Raw genomic sequence first — 17,776 nt, 5'->3', positions numbered from 1 at the left:
AGAGAGAAGCATCATACAAGAAGGAATGTGAATCATCAAAATCCACATAATGATATGTTAATATATAACATATAAATAGTGTATTGTTTATTTGGGGTACAACACAAGCACAACTTAGTGTACAAGTGAAACTCGAAAATTAGAATATCGTGCAAAAGTTCATTTATTTCAGTAATGCAACTTAAAAGGTGAAACTAATATATGAGATAAGACTCATTACATGCAAAGCAAGATAGTTCAAGCTGTGATTTGTCATAATTGTGATGATTGTGGTATACAGCTCATGAAAACCTCAAATCCACCATCTCAGAAAATTAGAATATTACATGCAATCAATAAAACAAGGATTGTACATAGAATAATATCGGACCTCTGAAAAGTATAAGCATGCATATGTACTCAGTACTTGGTTTGGGCCCCTTTTGCAGCAATTACTGCCTCAATGCGGTGTGGCATGGAAGCTATCAGCCTGTGGCACTGCTGGGGTGTTATGGAAGACCAGGATGCTTCAATAGCAGCCTTCAGCTCTTCTGCATTGTTCAGTCTCATGTCTCTCATCTTTCTCTTGGCAATGCCCCATAGATTCTCTATGGGACTCAGGTCAGGCGAGTTTGCTGGCCAATCAAGTACAGTAATCCAACATTCATTGAACCAGGATTTGGTGCTTTTGGCAGTATGGGCAGCTGGAAAATGAAGTCAGCATCCCCATAAATCTTGTCTGCAGAAGGAAGAATGAAGTGCTCCAAAATCTCCTGGTGGACGGCTGCGTTGACCCTGGTCTTAATGAAGCACAGTGGTCCAAAGTCCTCTTTTCTGATGAGAGCAACTTTTGCCAAAAACTGGCTCAATGACCGTGAGATTACTGTGCTTGATTGGCCTCTCCATTCTTCCTCCATATTCTGGGTTCTTGGTTTCCAAATGAGATGCAAAAGTTGCTCTCATCATAATTATGACAAATCACGGATTGAACTATCTTGCTTTGCATGTAATGAGTCTTATCTCATATATTAGTTTCACCTTTTTAGTTGCATTACTGAAATAAATGAACTTTTGCACGATATTCTAATTTTTCGAGTTTCACCTACATAATAATTAAGTTATAAGTCTTTGAAAATTTAATTATTTAGATAGACAAAATGTATTTGATTATTTGTCAGAACAATAAAAGGATTGGTCTACAAAATTCCGTTACAATGACCTTTTGGCTAAGATCAAATATACAGCAGCATCTGTTCCTCAACTGAACTGAGCTTTATCTCCCTGAATTTCTTAATATTTATCTCCTCCACTATGGAGACAAAAGGGAATTAAATCTTGCCACATGTTTATCTGAGAAATTTATGATTATTGTACCATTATATTATATGATTATAAACATGGGTTTGCACCTGTGTGCATCTTTTCATATTGAGATACCCTCCTTTCACCAAATTAGTAGAGAAACACAAAACCTATCAATTAGTCTACATGGTTAAAGAAGTGTTGAACTACAGTATTTGCATTAATGTATAAATGATTTACATTAACAGTGAATTTCTAACAAAATAGGACTTTCTTTTTCGTTAGGCTATTTTATTCATAATCAACAATGATATCTAATCTAATCTCTTATACACATATGTTACTTCCTCTCCTTTTCTTTAAGAGTTGATAACAAGTCATCAGGTTTTGGCCAAAGGAATCAAAATGCCAATTCATGGGTAAGCACTCCTCATAAAATATCTCTGATGAAGATACCAATGGCAGCTTACCTGTTGAAGTGGTTCCAGAGGCGCCCATTGGCTGGCTGTTCATATGTGTCTGCATATGAGGAGGGGTGTATGTATCATAGCTCCTTCCATTTACTGATGGACTTGTGGGCAACATGCAAGAATAAGAGGAAGTCTGGCTGGGTACTGGGGGCTGCAGGGGGGGAAAAGACCAATATCATGTTCATTACGTCTAACATCATTCTATGTTTCCTTCTTTCTTTCGTTTTTTAAACAGATGGTGCAAATGTAATTTCCACAAACTTGTGCAATGTTCATATTTACTGATTTGTTCCACTATGTTGGATGAGCTTTATGTTGCAACAGGGAAGATTGGTGCCCAGCTGCATTTTCTAGCATACAGAGGTTGGCTCTGTTTGCCAACACAACTGACTCAACTTCTCCCCAGGGCAATAAACTCTCCCTGATGTGCCAGCAGACACTGACATGCATCAATAAGGCAGCCACGTAAAGGCCATTTTTAAGTCCTCCCACTCACCATAAAGCAGGCTTAGAGTTCGTTTTCCCCCCATTAGAAAAAAAAATAATGGGAGGTGGAAACATTGATGGCCTAATTAGGTTCAGTGCCACTGTGGATGGAGTCGGAGGGAGGGCTTTCCCAAGCTGACCCCTTTTTTCAATTCACCGCCAACCCTACCCCATTTGTGATGGTCTCAGAGGGTGAAAAGTAGAAAGGAAACAGTGACACAATGCCTAGAAAAGCTGCATTTCTGCAAGGCCCTTCTGCAGCTTTGTGTCTGTTTCAGAGACAAAGGGTTACTTCTCTGTTAACCCTTTCAAACCATGTTTTCATGGAATTATTGACTGGGAGAGGGGAGATTAGTTCATCCTGAATCTTTCTAGGTTAAGTTTCCAGGTTAGTTGACAAGCTTATGATGATGGCACAGCCCAGCCTCTGCCCAATTAAACACATCATGGGAAACAGACCCGTGGCATCTTTTCATTTAAATTGTAGACACTGCTTTCCTATGTACGGATAAAGTCCCCTCCACCTCTATTTTCATAAACAGAATGATACAAGTGAAAGCTTTCGGAACATTCTCAAGCTAAGGAACTAACAGTGAAGCATGTCGATTCAGAACTGTAACTGAATTAGAATTTAGGAGAAAATATGGATTTTTCATGATTGTTCTAAGTTCCCATCCAAAGCATCTACTCTATATTAATAATAGGCCATCTATATTTCCAGTTTGCAAGTCTTGTCTTCCTTCATCCCAAAAGGAAGGAATGTATTTCTCACCCCATTTAGATTACATTCTGGAGCATGTAGAAACCTGGGGAGAAGGTGACAAAAGAAGAGAAATGCCCAGAGAGCTAAGAGGAGTCCATTTGTGTAATTTTCATTTCATTCAAAAGCGCAACAGATTTTTCATCCAAATCTCGCATGCCTCAGCCTTCCATTTGAAAGATACTGCCCTATGTAGAATATCAGTCATCTGGATAGGCATGAAAGCTGCATCGGTAACACCGGCATCACTTTTCAATTGGTGCCTTTTCTTCCATATATGCTACATCTCACTTCCTATAACTTCTAGTCAGCATGAAGCTGGGATTTATGAAAACTGAAACTCTGATATATTTTGCTGCACCTGATTACAAAAAGGACAGAACTTTAAGTGCAAAGTATTTCATTTTGTGACATAATTCTATGCATATTGCTCCTAAAGCAAAGTTTAGTATTAAGTAAATTTAAATTGATCTGTGTGTATGTGTGTATACAATATATATTCAGTGTATGTGTGTGTGCATGTGTATATATAATATTGTTTGTGTGTGTGTGTGTGTGTGTGTGTGTGTGTGTGTGTGTTGGTTATTGGTTATTACAGAGGCATATATAGCATGATAAATTTTCCAAGTATAATCATATATAATTCCAAGTATTCTCATATATACTTCCAATAATTTGTCCCACTAAATTTTCCTCATTGATAGAGCTATCTTCAACAGTTGAAGATGGAAGCTGCGTGAAATATTTAAAAGATCTCAAAATATTTAATCCCTTAAAAGGTTTTTTTGTATTCACAGACATAGGTTCTAACTTCTGAGGTTTGCAAATGTAGGGATTTTTTTATGCTAAACTTTTTAAGGCGTTCTATAAGACAGTGGTTCAAGCTCATCCATTGAGTATCCATAACTTGCTATCTTCCTAAAAGTGCAACAATGATTCAGGGCCTAGGAATGTGTTCTTTTCTTGAGTAGTAATCTGCATGCTTACAAGCATGAGGGTTAGCAGCAACATTCATTTCATCACAGCTATTTAGAACTGCAGGTGCTGCTCACATCCTCTGCTTCCCCTTGGGTATTTCTAGGGTGCCAATAGCCATGGTGTCTCATCAGCAAGGTGTAAGTCTGCCAGCACGCTAATAAGCTCTTTCTCCACAGCAGCTCTATACTAATGAGTTTTTCTAGTTAGATACATTTTTAAACGGATATGTTTTTCCTTTTACCCAGTTGAAACTGTTTGCCTTTTGGATTCAGAGTCTCTGGATGATTTAATCAAATCCTTTTGTCCATTTCCCAGGCTACTTTATTTGGGGTAAGAGTTGAGAAACTCTTCTTCAGGATCTGCCTACTTTTTTCTATAATATACTAGGGTGCACACTTTAGTGGCTGAATGTAATGATAAACTAAAAATTAGAATAGAAGTTGGGCTGGACCAGAAACCAATTTGGAGAAGGAGAATTCTTAAGAAGTAAAATAGTGTTTCAACCCTCTCTGCTATGTTTAGGACATCCTTAGTTTACTGTTTAAAAATATCCCCCAAATAAAACAAAAAACTGAGTACACTTTACACTTCTCTTTCAATGATTGCTGAAATTTTTGTGCTACTTTGATTACTTCTACAATTTTGTAATCAGTTTGATATTTTAAAGAAATGTGGTTGAATGGATAGGGTAGGTACCATTCAAGCATTTCCAGGAATCTAAATGCAGTCCCAAATCAATGCTAGCAAAACAACTTTGAGCCTGAATTTACTGTCCTCACTAGAGAAAAATGGGATTACATTGAACTATTACCAAAACTGATCAGACAATTCACAGCAAGCCATTGCATTACAACAGGCATTCCATTACACCATACTATATAGGTTCAACAAAAGAATCAAATATTCAGACAATCCATCAGCATCACTCAAACAACCATTCCAAATGTTATCAATTCCAAATGTTCCAATTCCAAATATTATCAAGGTATCTTTAATGGCCTTTGACTTACGTTCAGTGAAAATTTCTTTTCTTTGGATCAGTATCACTAATCACAGTTCAATAAAGACAAAACACATGTAACGGTCTATACTGGACTGCATGTTTTGCACATAAGTCATGTCTACTAATTTTCTAGTAAAAGATTCTTGCCATGGAGGCCCAAGAAAAATCATTATGGATTCTTGAAACTCAACAAAACACTCTTTAGTTTCACATTCCTGTGCTTAAGTGAGGTTGCATGTTTAAGATCAGAGCCTAGAAAATTTATCTTTCAAGGGTCTCATAGCCTATAGAATTGGGATTATAAGAATCTGATTTCAAACTTCATTGATATTAATCTTGATTTTTTTCAGATTAAATTAATTTGATTAATAACTGCCCATGTTGTCTACTGTGCAATACCATCATACAAGCACTAAAATTCTATGCACATATTTAAAAGAAGGAACATTTTAATGCTTAGAAGAAATATATTCCCAAAGTATATATGTAATCTCAGCCAGTGTGGTGTCATGGTTAAAGTGTTGGACTAGGACCGCAAAGACCCAGGTTCAAGTCCATTCTCAATTATGGGAACGCAGTGGGTGACTCTGGGCTTTGCACAATCTCATATCCTAAACTACTTCACAAGTTTGTTCTTGTAGGAAATAACTAAGTAAGCTGTTTCAAGACAAATTGGCAGATAAATCTAATTAATGAATAAATAATCAAGAAGTGTCAACTCTGCTGGCCAAAAAGCAGTACAATAATACTATGATTCCCACAGGAACATAAAGCCCATTTCAGGATGATTTGGAATGGTGAACTCACTGCAATCCAGAGAAATTGAAAGCAGCTAGCCATTGGTAACTTGTTCAACTTATTTCACTTAAAGCAAATCTGGAAATCCTATACTGCAGTATAACCTGGCCATAGCTATGGTACAAAGGAGTAGCAAAGGGAGGTGCACTTTTGTTCTTGATCATTATTTACAGAGGTGGGTTTCTACTGGTTTGGACTGGTTCGGCTGAGTAGGAAGTAAAGAGACCTGGGGCCTGCCATGCCCCAGAACCAGTTCTATCGGCGGCGGCACCATCTTGATTTTCGTTGCAGAAATGTAATTTTCCCCCTTTTCTAACGTTGTGTACATACACACAAAAATTTGCACAGCAATCCGGCAGTAATGCCAGCAACAACCCACCCCTGGTTATTTACCAGTTCACAATTACACTTTGCTGTTCTTATTTCATTTATTTCCACAAAATGTGAGCTCCACACTGAGCAATGAACCTGAACCACATTGTATCAACACTAGTTCTGCCAATGTTTTGTCTCAGATAATGTAGATAAATCAACCAGAAAGAAGTAATCTACATCTTTGCTTGAAAGTTTTAGATGTTTGCCTTCTAGGTTGCAACTCAGAATCGCTGTAGGAGCTCTGAGCGCCAGCAAAAGTTGCTGAATTTCACCTTTCCTAGGAAAATTTCTATCATCTTACACACATTTTACAATCATCTAGACTTTAAAACACTTTGCTGAAAGAAAGGCAAGGTTCCCGAAACAAGCAATGTATGGCCTGCTGCCCCGATCCATGTGGGACTTATGAGATAAGCCGACTTTGAACATGTGAATGATACAGTGTTCCTATCACCAACGAATCAGATAAAAGTAGTAGGAAGGACAGTATCAAAACATTTGATCCATTTAGAATTAAGTAGCAGGCTGCCTTTTTGCTTTTATACTAAAAGAGAATATATATTTTCTCTTCCTTAAATGAAAGCATGACTCCTAGTTTTCTTCATCTGGGCAAACGAATTTAAGTTCTAGAGTCTTTTATCGTTACCATACTTAAACTATAAAATCTACCAGAAGATCCCAATTTACTTTCTGCCCACATGCTTAAGAATATTTTACCCAGATGAGTGATTCCATTAACAATTGGTAGCTTTATGCATCTGTCATAACCAAGATAGTTAAAAACACAACAAAAAGATGTTTCAATATATTGGTAGATAAAAGAGAGATTCTGATCAGCATGATGATTGGTAGCATCAAAGCATCAACCCCACTCCTTCTCTCTTTATTGTATGTGCATGCACATGTGTGTGTGTGTGTGTGTGTGTGTTTCTATTTGTGAAGGGGGGAAATCTAAGTAGTCATCCAGGCTTTCCCATTTTGTTACATCAGACTGATAATATGCATAAGATCCCACAAATACTGGATAGATTGCACACTTGGTGATAGCAGCATGATATGGAAAATCCTCTTAACCCTGGAGAAATCTCCCTTATAGTCTAGAATTGTTACTAACTTCAAAGGACAGAGATTCTGCCCAGTGATTACTCAGCTCAGAGAGCATATTAGTGGATTATACTTACTTGCATAGGCAGGTTGTTAGCCATTGTGAAACTAGGCATGGGTGGCAAAGCACTGTATGTGTTTGTTAGCGCGGTGTCTGTTCTGCCCAGCATTGAACCTGATGTGAAAGAGGAAACTATAATAGAATAGATAGATAGAGAGGATGGATGTATTAGTTACACTTTGATCAGATGACTGCATTACTTTTGGCAGCATTCCCCAACTTGGTGGCTCCCAGATGTGACAAACTCTATCTCTCATAATTCCCAGCCAGTGCATTTGGAAGACTCCATGTTGGGTAAGGTTGCAGGACAGCGTTCCATGGAATTGCCCAGAAAGGGTGAGTAATTGCATGATATACTTCTGAAAGCATATTACCCGGTGTTGTGGGTTGTGGGATCGGTTGATAGACACTTGTGCTAAAACTACTGCTGATGGGGATGTGACTGGGGGTGTTGCTTGCTTGTCTTCTCTGGTTTCTTAGTTTCTCTTCTCGTCTCCACTTTGCCCTCCTGTTGGAAAACCATACCTGCCAATACAATATATTTATCATTAGTTCAGGGAGGAGAAAACAAATGCATCGTACAAAGAAAAAACCCCAGTAATGGGTGTAGGACTAAGAGAAAACATTTGTGAAAATAAGACCATCTTCATGAAGTACTTGCTTCCACCATTTTCATCCTTTACCACATTCATTGGGGCAAAACAGTTTAGCAAAGGCCATGAAAGATTATCCATGTGTAGCGGACTTTCCAAATAGGAAATGTAGGCACATATTTACTACATCTAAATTAGAACATCTGTCTAGATGAGTTCTAGATGAAAGTGAGCCTGCACACTATTGGTTTAAGAAGGATGCAGATAACTTCAGTGGAATTTGCATTTATTTTGTTGATTATGTATTATTGCATGGATGTACATCTGATTTTCAGATTATTTCAATACTATAGGTGGATTGCAACAAAAGAAAATACAGAGGACCAAACTAAACAACCCTTAATGCAATTAAAATTGGATTTAAAACAATTTATTAAATTATTAACAATGAAAGTCACCTATCCCACCTTCTTGAACATGAATACACAGAGAAGAAAAAGAGAAAGGATATAGTCAGGTAACAAGAGTTGAAGAAAAATACTGTATAGTCTTTGAATACCTGTATTCTTGCTTCAGGCAGGTCTATTTTGGCAGCTAGTCTCTCTCTGGCAAACACATCAGGATAATGGGTTCTCTCAAATTCTGTAGAAAAGAAACCCATAGAATTTCCATTAAGATTGTTTGTTTTTCCTTTTAACTTTCTGAATATTCTGAGTGCACTTGGCACTCTAAATCTTTTATGAGGGAAATCATCAGAGGAACGCTTCGAACAAGATCATATAATGCAGGTTTGATTTAAAGTGTGAGATATTATTATTGAATGATTCCTTCCCAATCAAATGATTCATATTAAAATGATTTATATAATTATAGATTGTGTTCAGATAGGAACCAATAATAGGTGCATTTTTAGCAGTTAATAGATAACCCCTAGAGCAGAAGTGTCAAACTCTTGGCCCGAAGCCCAGATGTGTTATGGGCTGGACACACAGACACCTGGTTTAGCAAAGGAAAAAAATTGCAATATGTCACATGATGACCCCCATGACAACGTGAGTTTGACACCCCTGCCTAGTAACTTTCTCATGCTAACTTTCAAGACAATTTAAAGGATAACTCAGACCTGAAGTCAGTTGAGTTCCAAATGAACTACATTGGGAGCAAGGGAACTGAAGGATGGTAGATTGAGTTTTGTGTATGTTTTATTATCCAAAAAAGTGGGGTGCAATATTGCCTCTGAAAGTCTCATGACAAAGACAATGTAGCTTTGGGATATTTTTTAAGTTCCAGTTCCAAATGCTTGACCTGCTGCTTGTATAATCACTAAGCATCTCTAAGCCATCATAAATATCACATTCCTAGACTTTATCAATGGACATCTGTTCCATGCCTGTCCCAGATTGATAATACCATGCCAAGAGAGAAAAGGCAGGACGGTACATTATGTGTCCTTTGTTCTGACTTTTAGTCATGAAAAACGAGTCTCACCTTTCTCAAGTGCTTCGATTTGTTCTTGGGTAAAGGACGTCCGATTTCTCTGCAACTTTCTTTTCAACTGGAGTCTCATCTGGGCCTCATCTGAATCTTCTCCATTTGAACTGATGGAATTGGTATTTTCGCCCCCTCCTTCTTGTTGAGGGCAGCCATCTGCAAAAGAAAGAGGAAAGCATTCTAAGAAGGTTTGTACTGAACTCACGCCATAGCAAACAAAGCCAATGGACCAATGTCTCAGGACTTCTCTGTTTCGTTATCCCAAAGTGACAATACAGTAATCCAATTGCTCATTCTGGAGAGGTATAACCTATGCTGAATAATAATACTTTTGTGGCTCAATCCATATTTAAACTTTTTTTCCTTCTCTTTAACTCTATCTGATTCTTAGAAATTGGCTGGACAAAGTCCTTGCAATTTTCTTGGCAAAGTTTTTCAGAAATAGTTTTTCATTGTCTTCTTCCTAGGACTGAGAGAAAGTGACTGGCCTGAGGTTATCCAGCTGTCTTCACATCCAAAACACCTCTAGAATTTATAGTCTCCTGGTTTCTAGCCTAGTGCCTTAATCACTACACCAAACTGGCTCCCATATTTCACATTTGGATTTAAATTTGTATGTGCACTAAGTCTAAAATATATTGTATGCTACTTTTGAAGCCTATGACTTACTGAAAATATGTCTTGCAAATTTGTACATGGTTATTTTGATCCAGTTTGAACGCAGGAGCTGAAAGTATTGTACCCAACACCTAAATGTTTTCATGAGATTGACCCTAAACTGAAATACAGAAAAAGCTTGTAGATGTCAGGATCTTCTCTGCTCATTGTAGCATGTATGGTAGTCAGAAGATGGTTAGGACTGGAGAGACTATGGTATCTATTTCAATTATTTGTGTACTCTGAAGAATACAGAGAATTCCAGGATGGGAAATTTTATAAGGGCAATTCAGTGACTTCTAAGCAAAAATCAATCTGGGTTAATGGAATAGTGGCAGAAACAAGGTAGAGCTTATTCCTTTCTATAATTCAGTGATGTTCAAAGTAGCTGGCTATAAAACATTAATCAGTATATATAACAATGGAAAACCAAACATGTCCAAGATAGAAATATCCAGTTCCAAAATATCTAAACAACACTTTAAAAATATAGCTGAATAAATCTGCCCCCTCTCCCAAGAAGTCAAATATACTGTTCAAATGAGCAAAGTACACATTTTCCAACATGCCTTCCTAAAATATTATTTCTAGTAAATGTATTTACCTATTGGTGCAATTAGAATAGGGATGCTCACTTTTTCAGATTATCTATAATCAGTAATTCCTATCTAATCAATTAGATGCTGATAGGTTTGCAGAAAATGCTATTAAGAAGCCAAACCAAGCTTGTAATCTTTAAAAAAAAATATTTATCTAGTTTTGATTTTAATTCTGCACAGTCAATTTCATTTTAAAGGTTGTGAATTTAGAAGTGCCTGCATTGTTCTGCAGTTTTATTCAACTATTGTATGAGTGTGCATTGCCTTGACACCTATTACAGAGCACAGCTGTAATTATATCATCACCAAGAACAGGCTATAATTGCTGAAAATGGAATTTTATATTTAGATAAAAGGACTGTCCATTCTTTGTAATGTGTTGCACCAGAGAAAAGTAAGATTTCTTTTAAAATTTTAACATGTAATTTTAACAAGAAATAGTAGCGAGTTCGCTAAGTAGCTAAATATGCTATTCTGCAGCTGAGTGCCTGGCATATCATTTGTGGTACATTTTTAATTAGGGCATTTCCACCACTTTTAATGTAATTTCTATCATTAAACAAGAGAAAGTTTTATTGTTTTCACATAGCTGCTGGAGGTAAAGATATGCTCCTGGTTTAGCTGTCTTTCAAAGTGTCTGCAGACCCTGAGGAAAATGGAGGGAGGGGTGTGCAGGGAGAGAAAGGTTTCTTCCTCTCTTTTTCTCGGCTTCACCCTCCCCCCCCTTTTTTTTTACAAAAGAAATGGACATTCCTGCAGAAGGGGAGAAGTTGTCAGTAAATTAACTCTCCCTTTCCTTTCAGAGCATAATTTGGAGTGGTTTTGAAGTTGCTAAATGAAAAATAGAACAAGGGTTTCTTTTGATACATGTCCTGAAGAAGGAAAACGAGAGGGAGAAAGTTATGTGGAAAAAGAAACGAGCAGCCCTTCTCTCTCTCTCTCTAACTCTCTCTCCTCTAGCCTAGAAAACAGATTTTTGTGGGAAATCAACTTTAGAGCAATATATCGCTTATAATCAGCCAACAATGGAGTCTAACCTTCAAAGCCCTAAAGAGAATTGTGACAGGATCTGGTAGAGATCTTTTCAAACACTTTGAAATGTTTTAAAACCCCAACTTTCTCCCCCATTTAAACAGTTGGATTCATCTCCAGTGGTCACCATATGGATGTTTGGAGATCTATTGAGATGACCACCACCACTTGAATAGCGAGGGGGGGGCTGCTTTTCACCAGGACACAATGTCAGCAGAGTAAAGGAAACTATTAAACTCTTGGGGCAAGGAGGAGGGTTGGCAAACTTTCGTGGGCAGAATTTTGAGGACACAATCAGGCTGGCCCAACAAAAGGATTCTCTTGAGGCGTGCAGTGGCCCACATTGTATCACAAGGATCCCAGTCAACAGACTTTTCAGTGAAGTATGTTAACCTTTAGGCACTACTATCATTAATCACTGTCCCCTAGGCTGGGCTACTCAATGCTCTTTAGGGTTCCCCCCCCTTCTATAGGAGCCGGAGAAGAAAGAAAGAACACCCCTAAACTGGTGAATAGACCAGCTCCACACATTCAGCCTGTTTACTCAACAAGGGAGGGGAGGAGGACAAGGGGGGAGGAGAGAGAGAACTACTTAGCTTAGATTAAGTAGGCTTCAACTGGCAGAGAAGGGTCTAAGTTAAGAGCCCCTGCTTCTACACATTAACCAAAGGTGATCGCAGCCTTTTAAAGCACTTTCAAAGTAAGGACTTCTAGGTTGATATATTTGTGAAAAGAAGCAGACGCTTTGTTGCCCTACAGCCTCTTGACTTAGAGTCTAAACCAAGCTGCTGGGATTCTAGCCTGGCCTTTACCAAATGTTTGCCCCCCCCTCCTTAGCTTCACACACCAGAGAACCTCTGGACCCTGGATAAAGGGCCCCACTGCGTTTCCGAGGTGCTTGGGGCACAGCGCCATCAAAGGTTATGATGCTGGTAGGTAATGGGAGACCTCCCTCCTTTCTCCCACATGAGGCACATGGGTGCCCAAGCAACTCAGCAGGTGGGAAGGTTGGGAGGGAACTGGGTGATAGCCTTAGATGAGTCTCCAGGCCTGTCTTAGACCCACCAGCAGTTGCCTTGTGGCAAAGACTCAGTGGGAGAGGTGGCATGTGCCCCACAGTTGAATAAGCTTCAGGCATAGGAGCGGAGTCTCCAGATCCTCTCCTCATTTGGAAGGCCTTCAGCTGCTTTCCCAAACAAGGGAGAAACCAAAGATTGGGGCGGGGGAACATTGAATAGGCTTGTTCTGGATTAAGCTTCCAAAGAGGCCTCAAAGAGAGGTCCTGGGGGCTCTCTGAGCTTGGCTGATTTCTTGCAGACATTTCACTGTCCAAACTAGGTAAACACCATCCATGTTACATGGCTGATGATGTTACCTAGTTAGGGCACTGAAACGTCTTCAAGAAAACAACCAAGCTCAGGGAGCACCAAGGACCCCCCCCCCATCTCAACCCTGAGCTACGAATATTCTCCTTTATCCAGACCTCAAATGCTCATCTACAGTATCAGGAGCTTCCATCTGGCCCAAGGAGAGAGAGGTTGGGGTGCTTTGACTTTTGTCACTCAACCCAAACAAAGGAAGGCCAAGCGGGGAAAGGGGAATGGAAAGGAGCCGAAGTTCAACTGAACCCCCTTGTGGATCCAGTGCCCTGCTGGACCTTCCGAGGCCCTTCAGATCCCATCAGGTCGACCTCCCTATTGCTGGGCTATGCTAGGAAAGGCCAAATCTCCCTTCTGGTGAGTTCTTTGGCTATCTCTGCGATTCTCCCTTTGGCCAGATGGGGATCCAAGTGCCGGGAGTGTCGCAGAGTCTGTTTGTCAGCTGGCCAAAGGGGGACAAGTTAGGCTGCTGGTTTACAGCTGAAGAATAAGAAGTAAAATACCCTCAAACCTAGGTGTGTGTGAGTGGGGGGGGGGAGAGGGAGAGGGAGGGAGGGAAGAACACACACACACACATACACACAAATTGTACGTTTGTATGTGTTGGGAGTAACAAGAAAAATTGGCGGCTTTTCAGCCCAAAGGTTAGAGAAGCTTGAAAAGAAATCAACCAATGCCTCCTCCAGAAAGAAGGCTGTTTTCGCTCAACCGGCATTAAAGACCGCAAAGGTTAGGATCCAACTCCATTAACATCAATGGAACCTTCTCCATTGACTTCAAAATACGACGTAGATTCGCCCTAAATCAATTTTTTTTCTTCCAGTAACAGTTATGACGACTTTTTTTCGTTCGCTTTCATCTCTTTTCTTTCCTCCCGCTCTTCTCCTCCTCAAACCCCCCCCCATGCCTGTTAACTCCAAAGTTTTGATCGGATAAGACAGATAGATATGTTTTAAAAAGAGAGGGGAAAAAGAAAGAAACGGCAGACAATTAAGATATCTTGCTTTCTTTTTAAAAGAGAGACTTTTAAGAGAAAAAGCAGCTTTATAAAGAACTCAATAGTCCCGTTCCACCTTCTCTGGACCTAATCCGTAAGAAAGCGAGTGAATATGTTGCCCCTATTATCTAAAAGCTAGACCATCTGACGCTGGGTTATAAGGATTTGTTTCCAGGAAAAGAAGAAGAAAAAGTGGGGGGGGGGGTGGATAAAAAGACGCTGGGAAATAAAATCATTCCTTAGTTTCTTAGTGTCTTAATCAGTGAGGCGGAAAACTAGCAGAGAGAAGGGGGAAAAAAACCCCAAGCAAAGCAAGCAAGATAGCAAACCGATCGCGGCACCTTTCAGCTGCGGAGCCGGGATCAAAAACATTGTAGCATCTGTTGAAAGAGAAAGTGTCTAAATCCTATAGAAGGGCTTTAGACTTATAAGGAGGGGAGGGAGGGAGGGAGTCGGGGTGGGGGGACGGGGTGGAGGGGGGGACGATAAGAAACGGTGTCTCGGGGATGCCTAAAACCACTCAATCACTAGAGAATTTCTCCCGGATAGAGAGAGAGAGAGAGCGAGGGAGATGTCTCTTTTTGTTCTGTCAAGCCCTCGTGTATCCATTATTTTATTTGCTGCTGCCTGGCGTTTATCAGATTGAGACCGTATTTGTCCCCCTCTGAGACCTAACCTTGCCTTATGCTTTGGGAGTAATGGGCTCTTAAAATCCAGGCACACAGAGGCAGCCCTGCAAGGGGGGAAAAAGAACATCAGAGATTGGCATGACTGTTCCAGGGCAAAAAAAGAAAAGAAAAAAACCACTTGGAATCCTTTTAAAGCTCGGGAAACAAGGCGTTGAAGTCTACTTCTCTGCGTCCTTCCCCCCCTCCCCCCCCGGCCTTCCGAAGCTCCAGCCCCCCCCCCCTTTCTTTATACCCACCGCATTTTATGCGGGGAGTCGAAGCCAATAAATAAGCCCCTGTCCAGTTTTTTTTAATTTCACCCCTCCCCAAACCAAGCTTTGGTTTGAACTGGGACCGATGATTAAGGGCAGTGGGGGTGGAGGTTGGGGGTGGGTGGATGGATGTGGGAGAGAGAAACATTGGGAAGCCGGGCGTCCCCATCCCAAACAGGCTTGCTTCAAAAGATTTCAGAACGAATTAGGCTCAATTTGTAGACAGTGGGCTTCACCAGCTGTGGGAGGGTTGGGGGGGATCGAGCCCAGGGCGAGCGGTTTTTTTTTAAGGTTGGAATTTCAAACATTTTATTCCTGGGCTAGGCAAGGAAGCTCCCCCACCCCCGTACAAAACAGAGAGCTCCCTGCCTGGGGGCTTCTAGTGAGCGAGCAGCTGGTATCCTTTTTGGGGGGTAGAGAAAGTGGCACGGGCTGCCTTCCTCCGCGATCATCCTGGCGGCTGCCTGACTCCTGCCCCATCTTCTTCCAGAAGCGACTCCGGGCAATCCAGGTCCGGCTAGAGGCCAGCCCGGTTCTCCGCCTCACTCCTGCCTGACAAAACCCAACGACTCCGCGAGCATTACCAAAAGGCGGACAGCGCCGGTTTCCCAAGAACCGCCTCGGTTTGCTCCCAGAGGCCTGCGCGCACTTTTCAGACTTTGGAGGGCGAGGTTGCCCTTTCGGGACCGCCTGAGCCCACCCAGCGCCCTGGGAGGGAAAGAGGTCCTGCCCCTTTTCGGGAGAGGGTCTGCCGAAGCCCCCGCCGTTGCTCTTCGCCCTCCAGCTTCTCCAACGAGGAGAAGGGAGGAAACACTAACTCCTCTCCCACTAGCAGAATTACACCTGCTATTAGGAATTTTGGGTTAAAGGCAATTAAAAAAAAAAAAAACCACGGATGCATCCTGTCGAAGCGACCGTCCTCGCAAGGCTACGACTGACTGCAAAGATGAGCATCCTGGAAGGGGAGGGGGGCAGGCAAAGAGGACTCTATTCATCGCAACTGGGAGGCTGATTGCCATGGCTCGGATCTTCGCCACCCTCATCCACAGCTCCTCCTGGAATCTTTTTCCCACACTTGGGCGAACTATCCCTAGTGTCGCTCCCATTGAGTCGCCAGAACTAGCCCAGCGCAGCGATTCCGGTCCGACTCTTTTTTCTCTCTCTCTTTTCTCCCTCTCCCTCTCTCTCTCTCCCCCCCTCTCTCTGAAGACCTTTGCTAAGCCCTCTTGGGGCGCCCCCAGCTCCCCGCTTCTCTACGCTCTCAGACTCCAGCAGTGCAACCGAGGGTGAAGCAGGGGTCTCCGGCCAGCCCTCCCCCCAGAGTTCCTCTGCTCTGACTGAGGATATCTCTTTCCGATCCTCAAAGCCTGGAAAGGAAGGCTACAACCGACGTGCACTTTAAGAGAAGGGAAAGAACCTGCTTAATGCTGGCAGTCTTAAAGCGAAACGTCTGTGAAAGGAAAAAGTCCGCCCAATACAAAGATACTTTTCTTACCTCCAGCTTACTTATTATGCCAACCTGAGCATGGATGAGCAGAGGCCAGGCTCACTAAATCCCACCCACCCCTTACTTCCGACTAAGAATGGATGGATTTTAGTCTGAAATTAAATTAGGCCTTTTTCTTGGCATTTCTTGGTTTAGGATCGGGCCCACAATGCATTAAGAATCGGAAGGGGCCAGCTACAGGGTTAAGGGAAAAGAGTTAAACCACAGACGTCAGTAGGATATAACTGCAAAATCTTCCCCTGAGCGGAGAGCGCTGCTTCCGCCGCTCTATTAAGGTCTAAAGTCAGTGGTGCCCGATTCAAATGGGCTCAGACTGTTTGGTCTCACAGTCCAAGAGGCGTATGAGGGAGTATGTGGGATTCGGTCCCAGCAAATCCTTTTCCTCTTCACCTGAGCGACCAGAATGCTTCTGACTTTCAGGGTTGAGTTGTACTGGCTGAAATCGGATTTGAAAAGACTCCCATCTAGAGCCTCCCTGGCATCTCACTGGCATTCTCCAGCTGGCGTCATCCTGATGAACTAAAGGACAACCCATCAGCTTCCCCACAGCCAGAACTGGTTAGGGTACAGCTAAACCCTAAGGAAGGGTTTGCCAACACAGCTGGCGTTAGGTATGATGAAGAGGGTCCTTCTTGTTTATATGCACCCAACTCTCCTTGGTCCACACATTGGTCCCTCCTCTTCCCATCTGAATGCCCAGCTGGTGGCAATTCTAAGTTTTGACCACACCTTCCCCGACTTCCCCACCTTTAAACCGACAGACAGGTAGCAACTCCAGAGTCCAGAGGCTCTTACAAATAATAAACCTAATAGGCTCCTTTGACGGACCAACACCCCACCCCACCCCCCATCCTTCCTCTGGGATTTGGTTTGGCTGTCCCAGGCTGCCTGATTGCAGCCCCGAGAGAACAGCGGTGCCCAAAGCCTCGAAGCTTTAATGCCGATGCTTTTCAAGACATCGCACGACAGTGGAAGCCTTGGAAAAAGTGATGGAAAACCTGGAGCTGGTAGTTTTTTCAAGGCAGATTTATTGCAGCGAGACATTTTACAGGAATGAGCTTGCTCTGACTCATGAAAGAAGGGAAGTGGGAATAACTCAAAGAAGGGAAGAGAGAATAGCTGTAGATCTGTCTTGAAAGAGCCACTAGCTTGAAGGTGTGACAAGAGCCCGTCTTGCTTTTCCTTCAGCACATATTTCATTTCCTGGATCCAACCTGTTCCCAACACCCCTGCCACAACGTCTACACACAATGCATACAGCTGAT

At 41.7% G+C, this 17,776-nt stretch overlaps 1 protein-coding gene across 14 annotated transcripts in view; it reads right to left on the bottom strand.

Annotated features, from left to right (window-relative positions):
* The window catches only part of PAX6 (paired box 6), a 44,403-nt gene that overhangs the window by 1,690 nt on the left and 24,937 nt on the right, over nucleotides 1-17,776 (bottom strand). For 8 of the 14 annotated variants that reach the window (XM_087718618.1, XM_087718650.1, XM_087718632.1 and 5 more), the window contains 5 exons: nucleotides 9,398-9,556; nucleotides 8,469-8,551; nucleotides 7,691-7,841; nucleotides 7,333-7,448; nucleotides 1,752-1,902 (listed from right to left, as the gene is read on the bottom strand). In XM_087718618.1, the coding sequence (XP_087574744.1) occupies nucleotides 1,752-1,902; nucleotides 7,333-7,448; nucleotides 7,691-7,841; nucleotides 8,469-8,551; nucleotides 9,398-9,556 (660 nt within the window). The remainder of the gene's footprint in view (nucleotides 1-1,751; nucleotides 1,903-7,332; nucleotides 7,449-7,690; nucleotides 7,842-8,468; nucleotides 8,552-9,397; nucleotides 9,557-17,776) is intronic. The other 6 variants (XM_087718625.1, XM_087718643.1, XM_087718654.1 and 3 more) reach the window with 2 other exon arrangements.

The sequence above is a fragment of the Thamnophis sirtalis genome, unplaced genomic scaffold, assembly GCF_051295495.1.
Source record: "Thamnophis sirtalis isolate CommonGarterSnake01/CBP01778 unplaced genomic scaffold, rThaSir2_p1.2 scaffold_1, whole genome shotgun sequence".
In the NCBI taxonomy this organism is placed as follows: Eukaryota; Metazoa; Chordata; class Lepidosauria; order Squamata; family Natricidae; genus Thamnophis; species Thamnophis sirtalis.
Note: the sequence above shows the minus strand (reverse complement) of the source record. Positions and strands in the feature narration are given on the sequence as shown.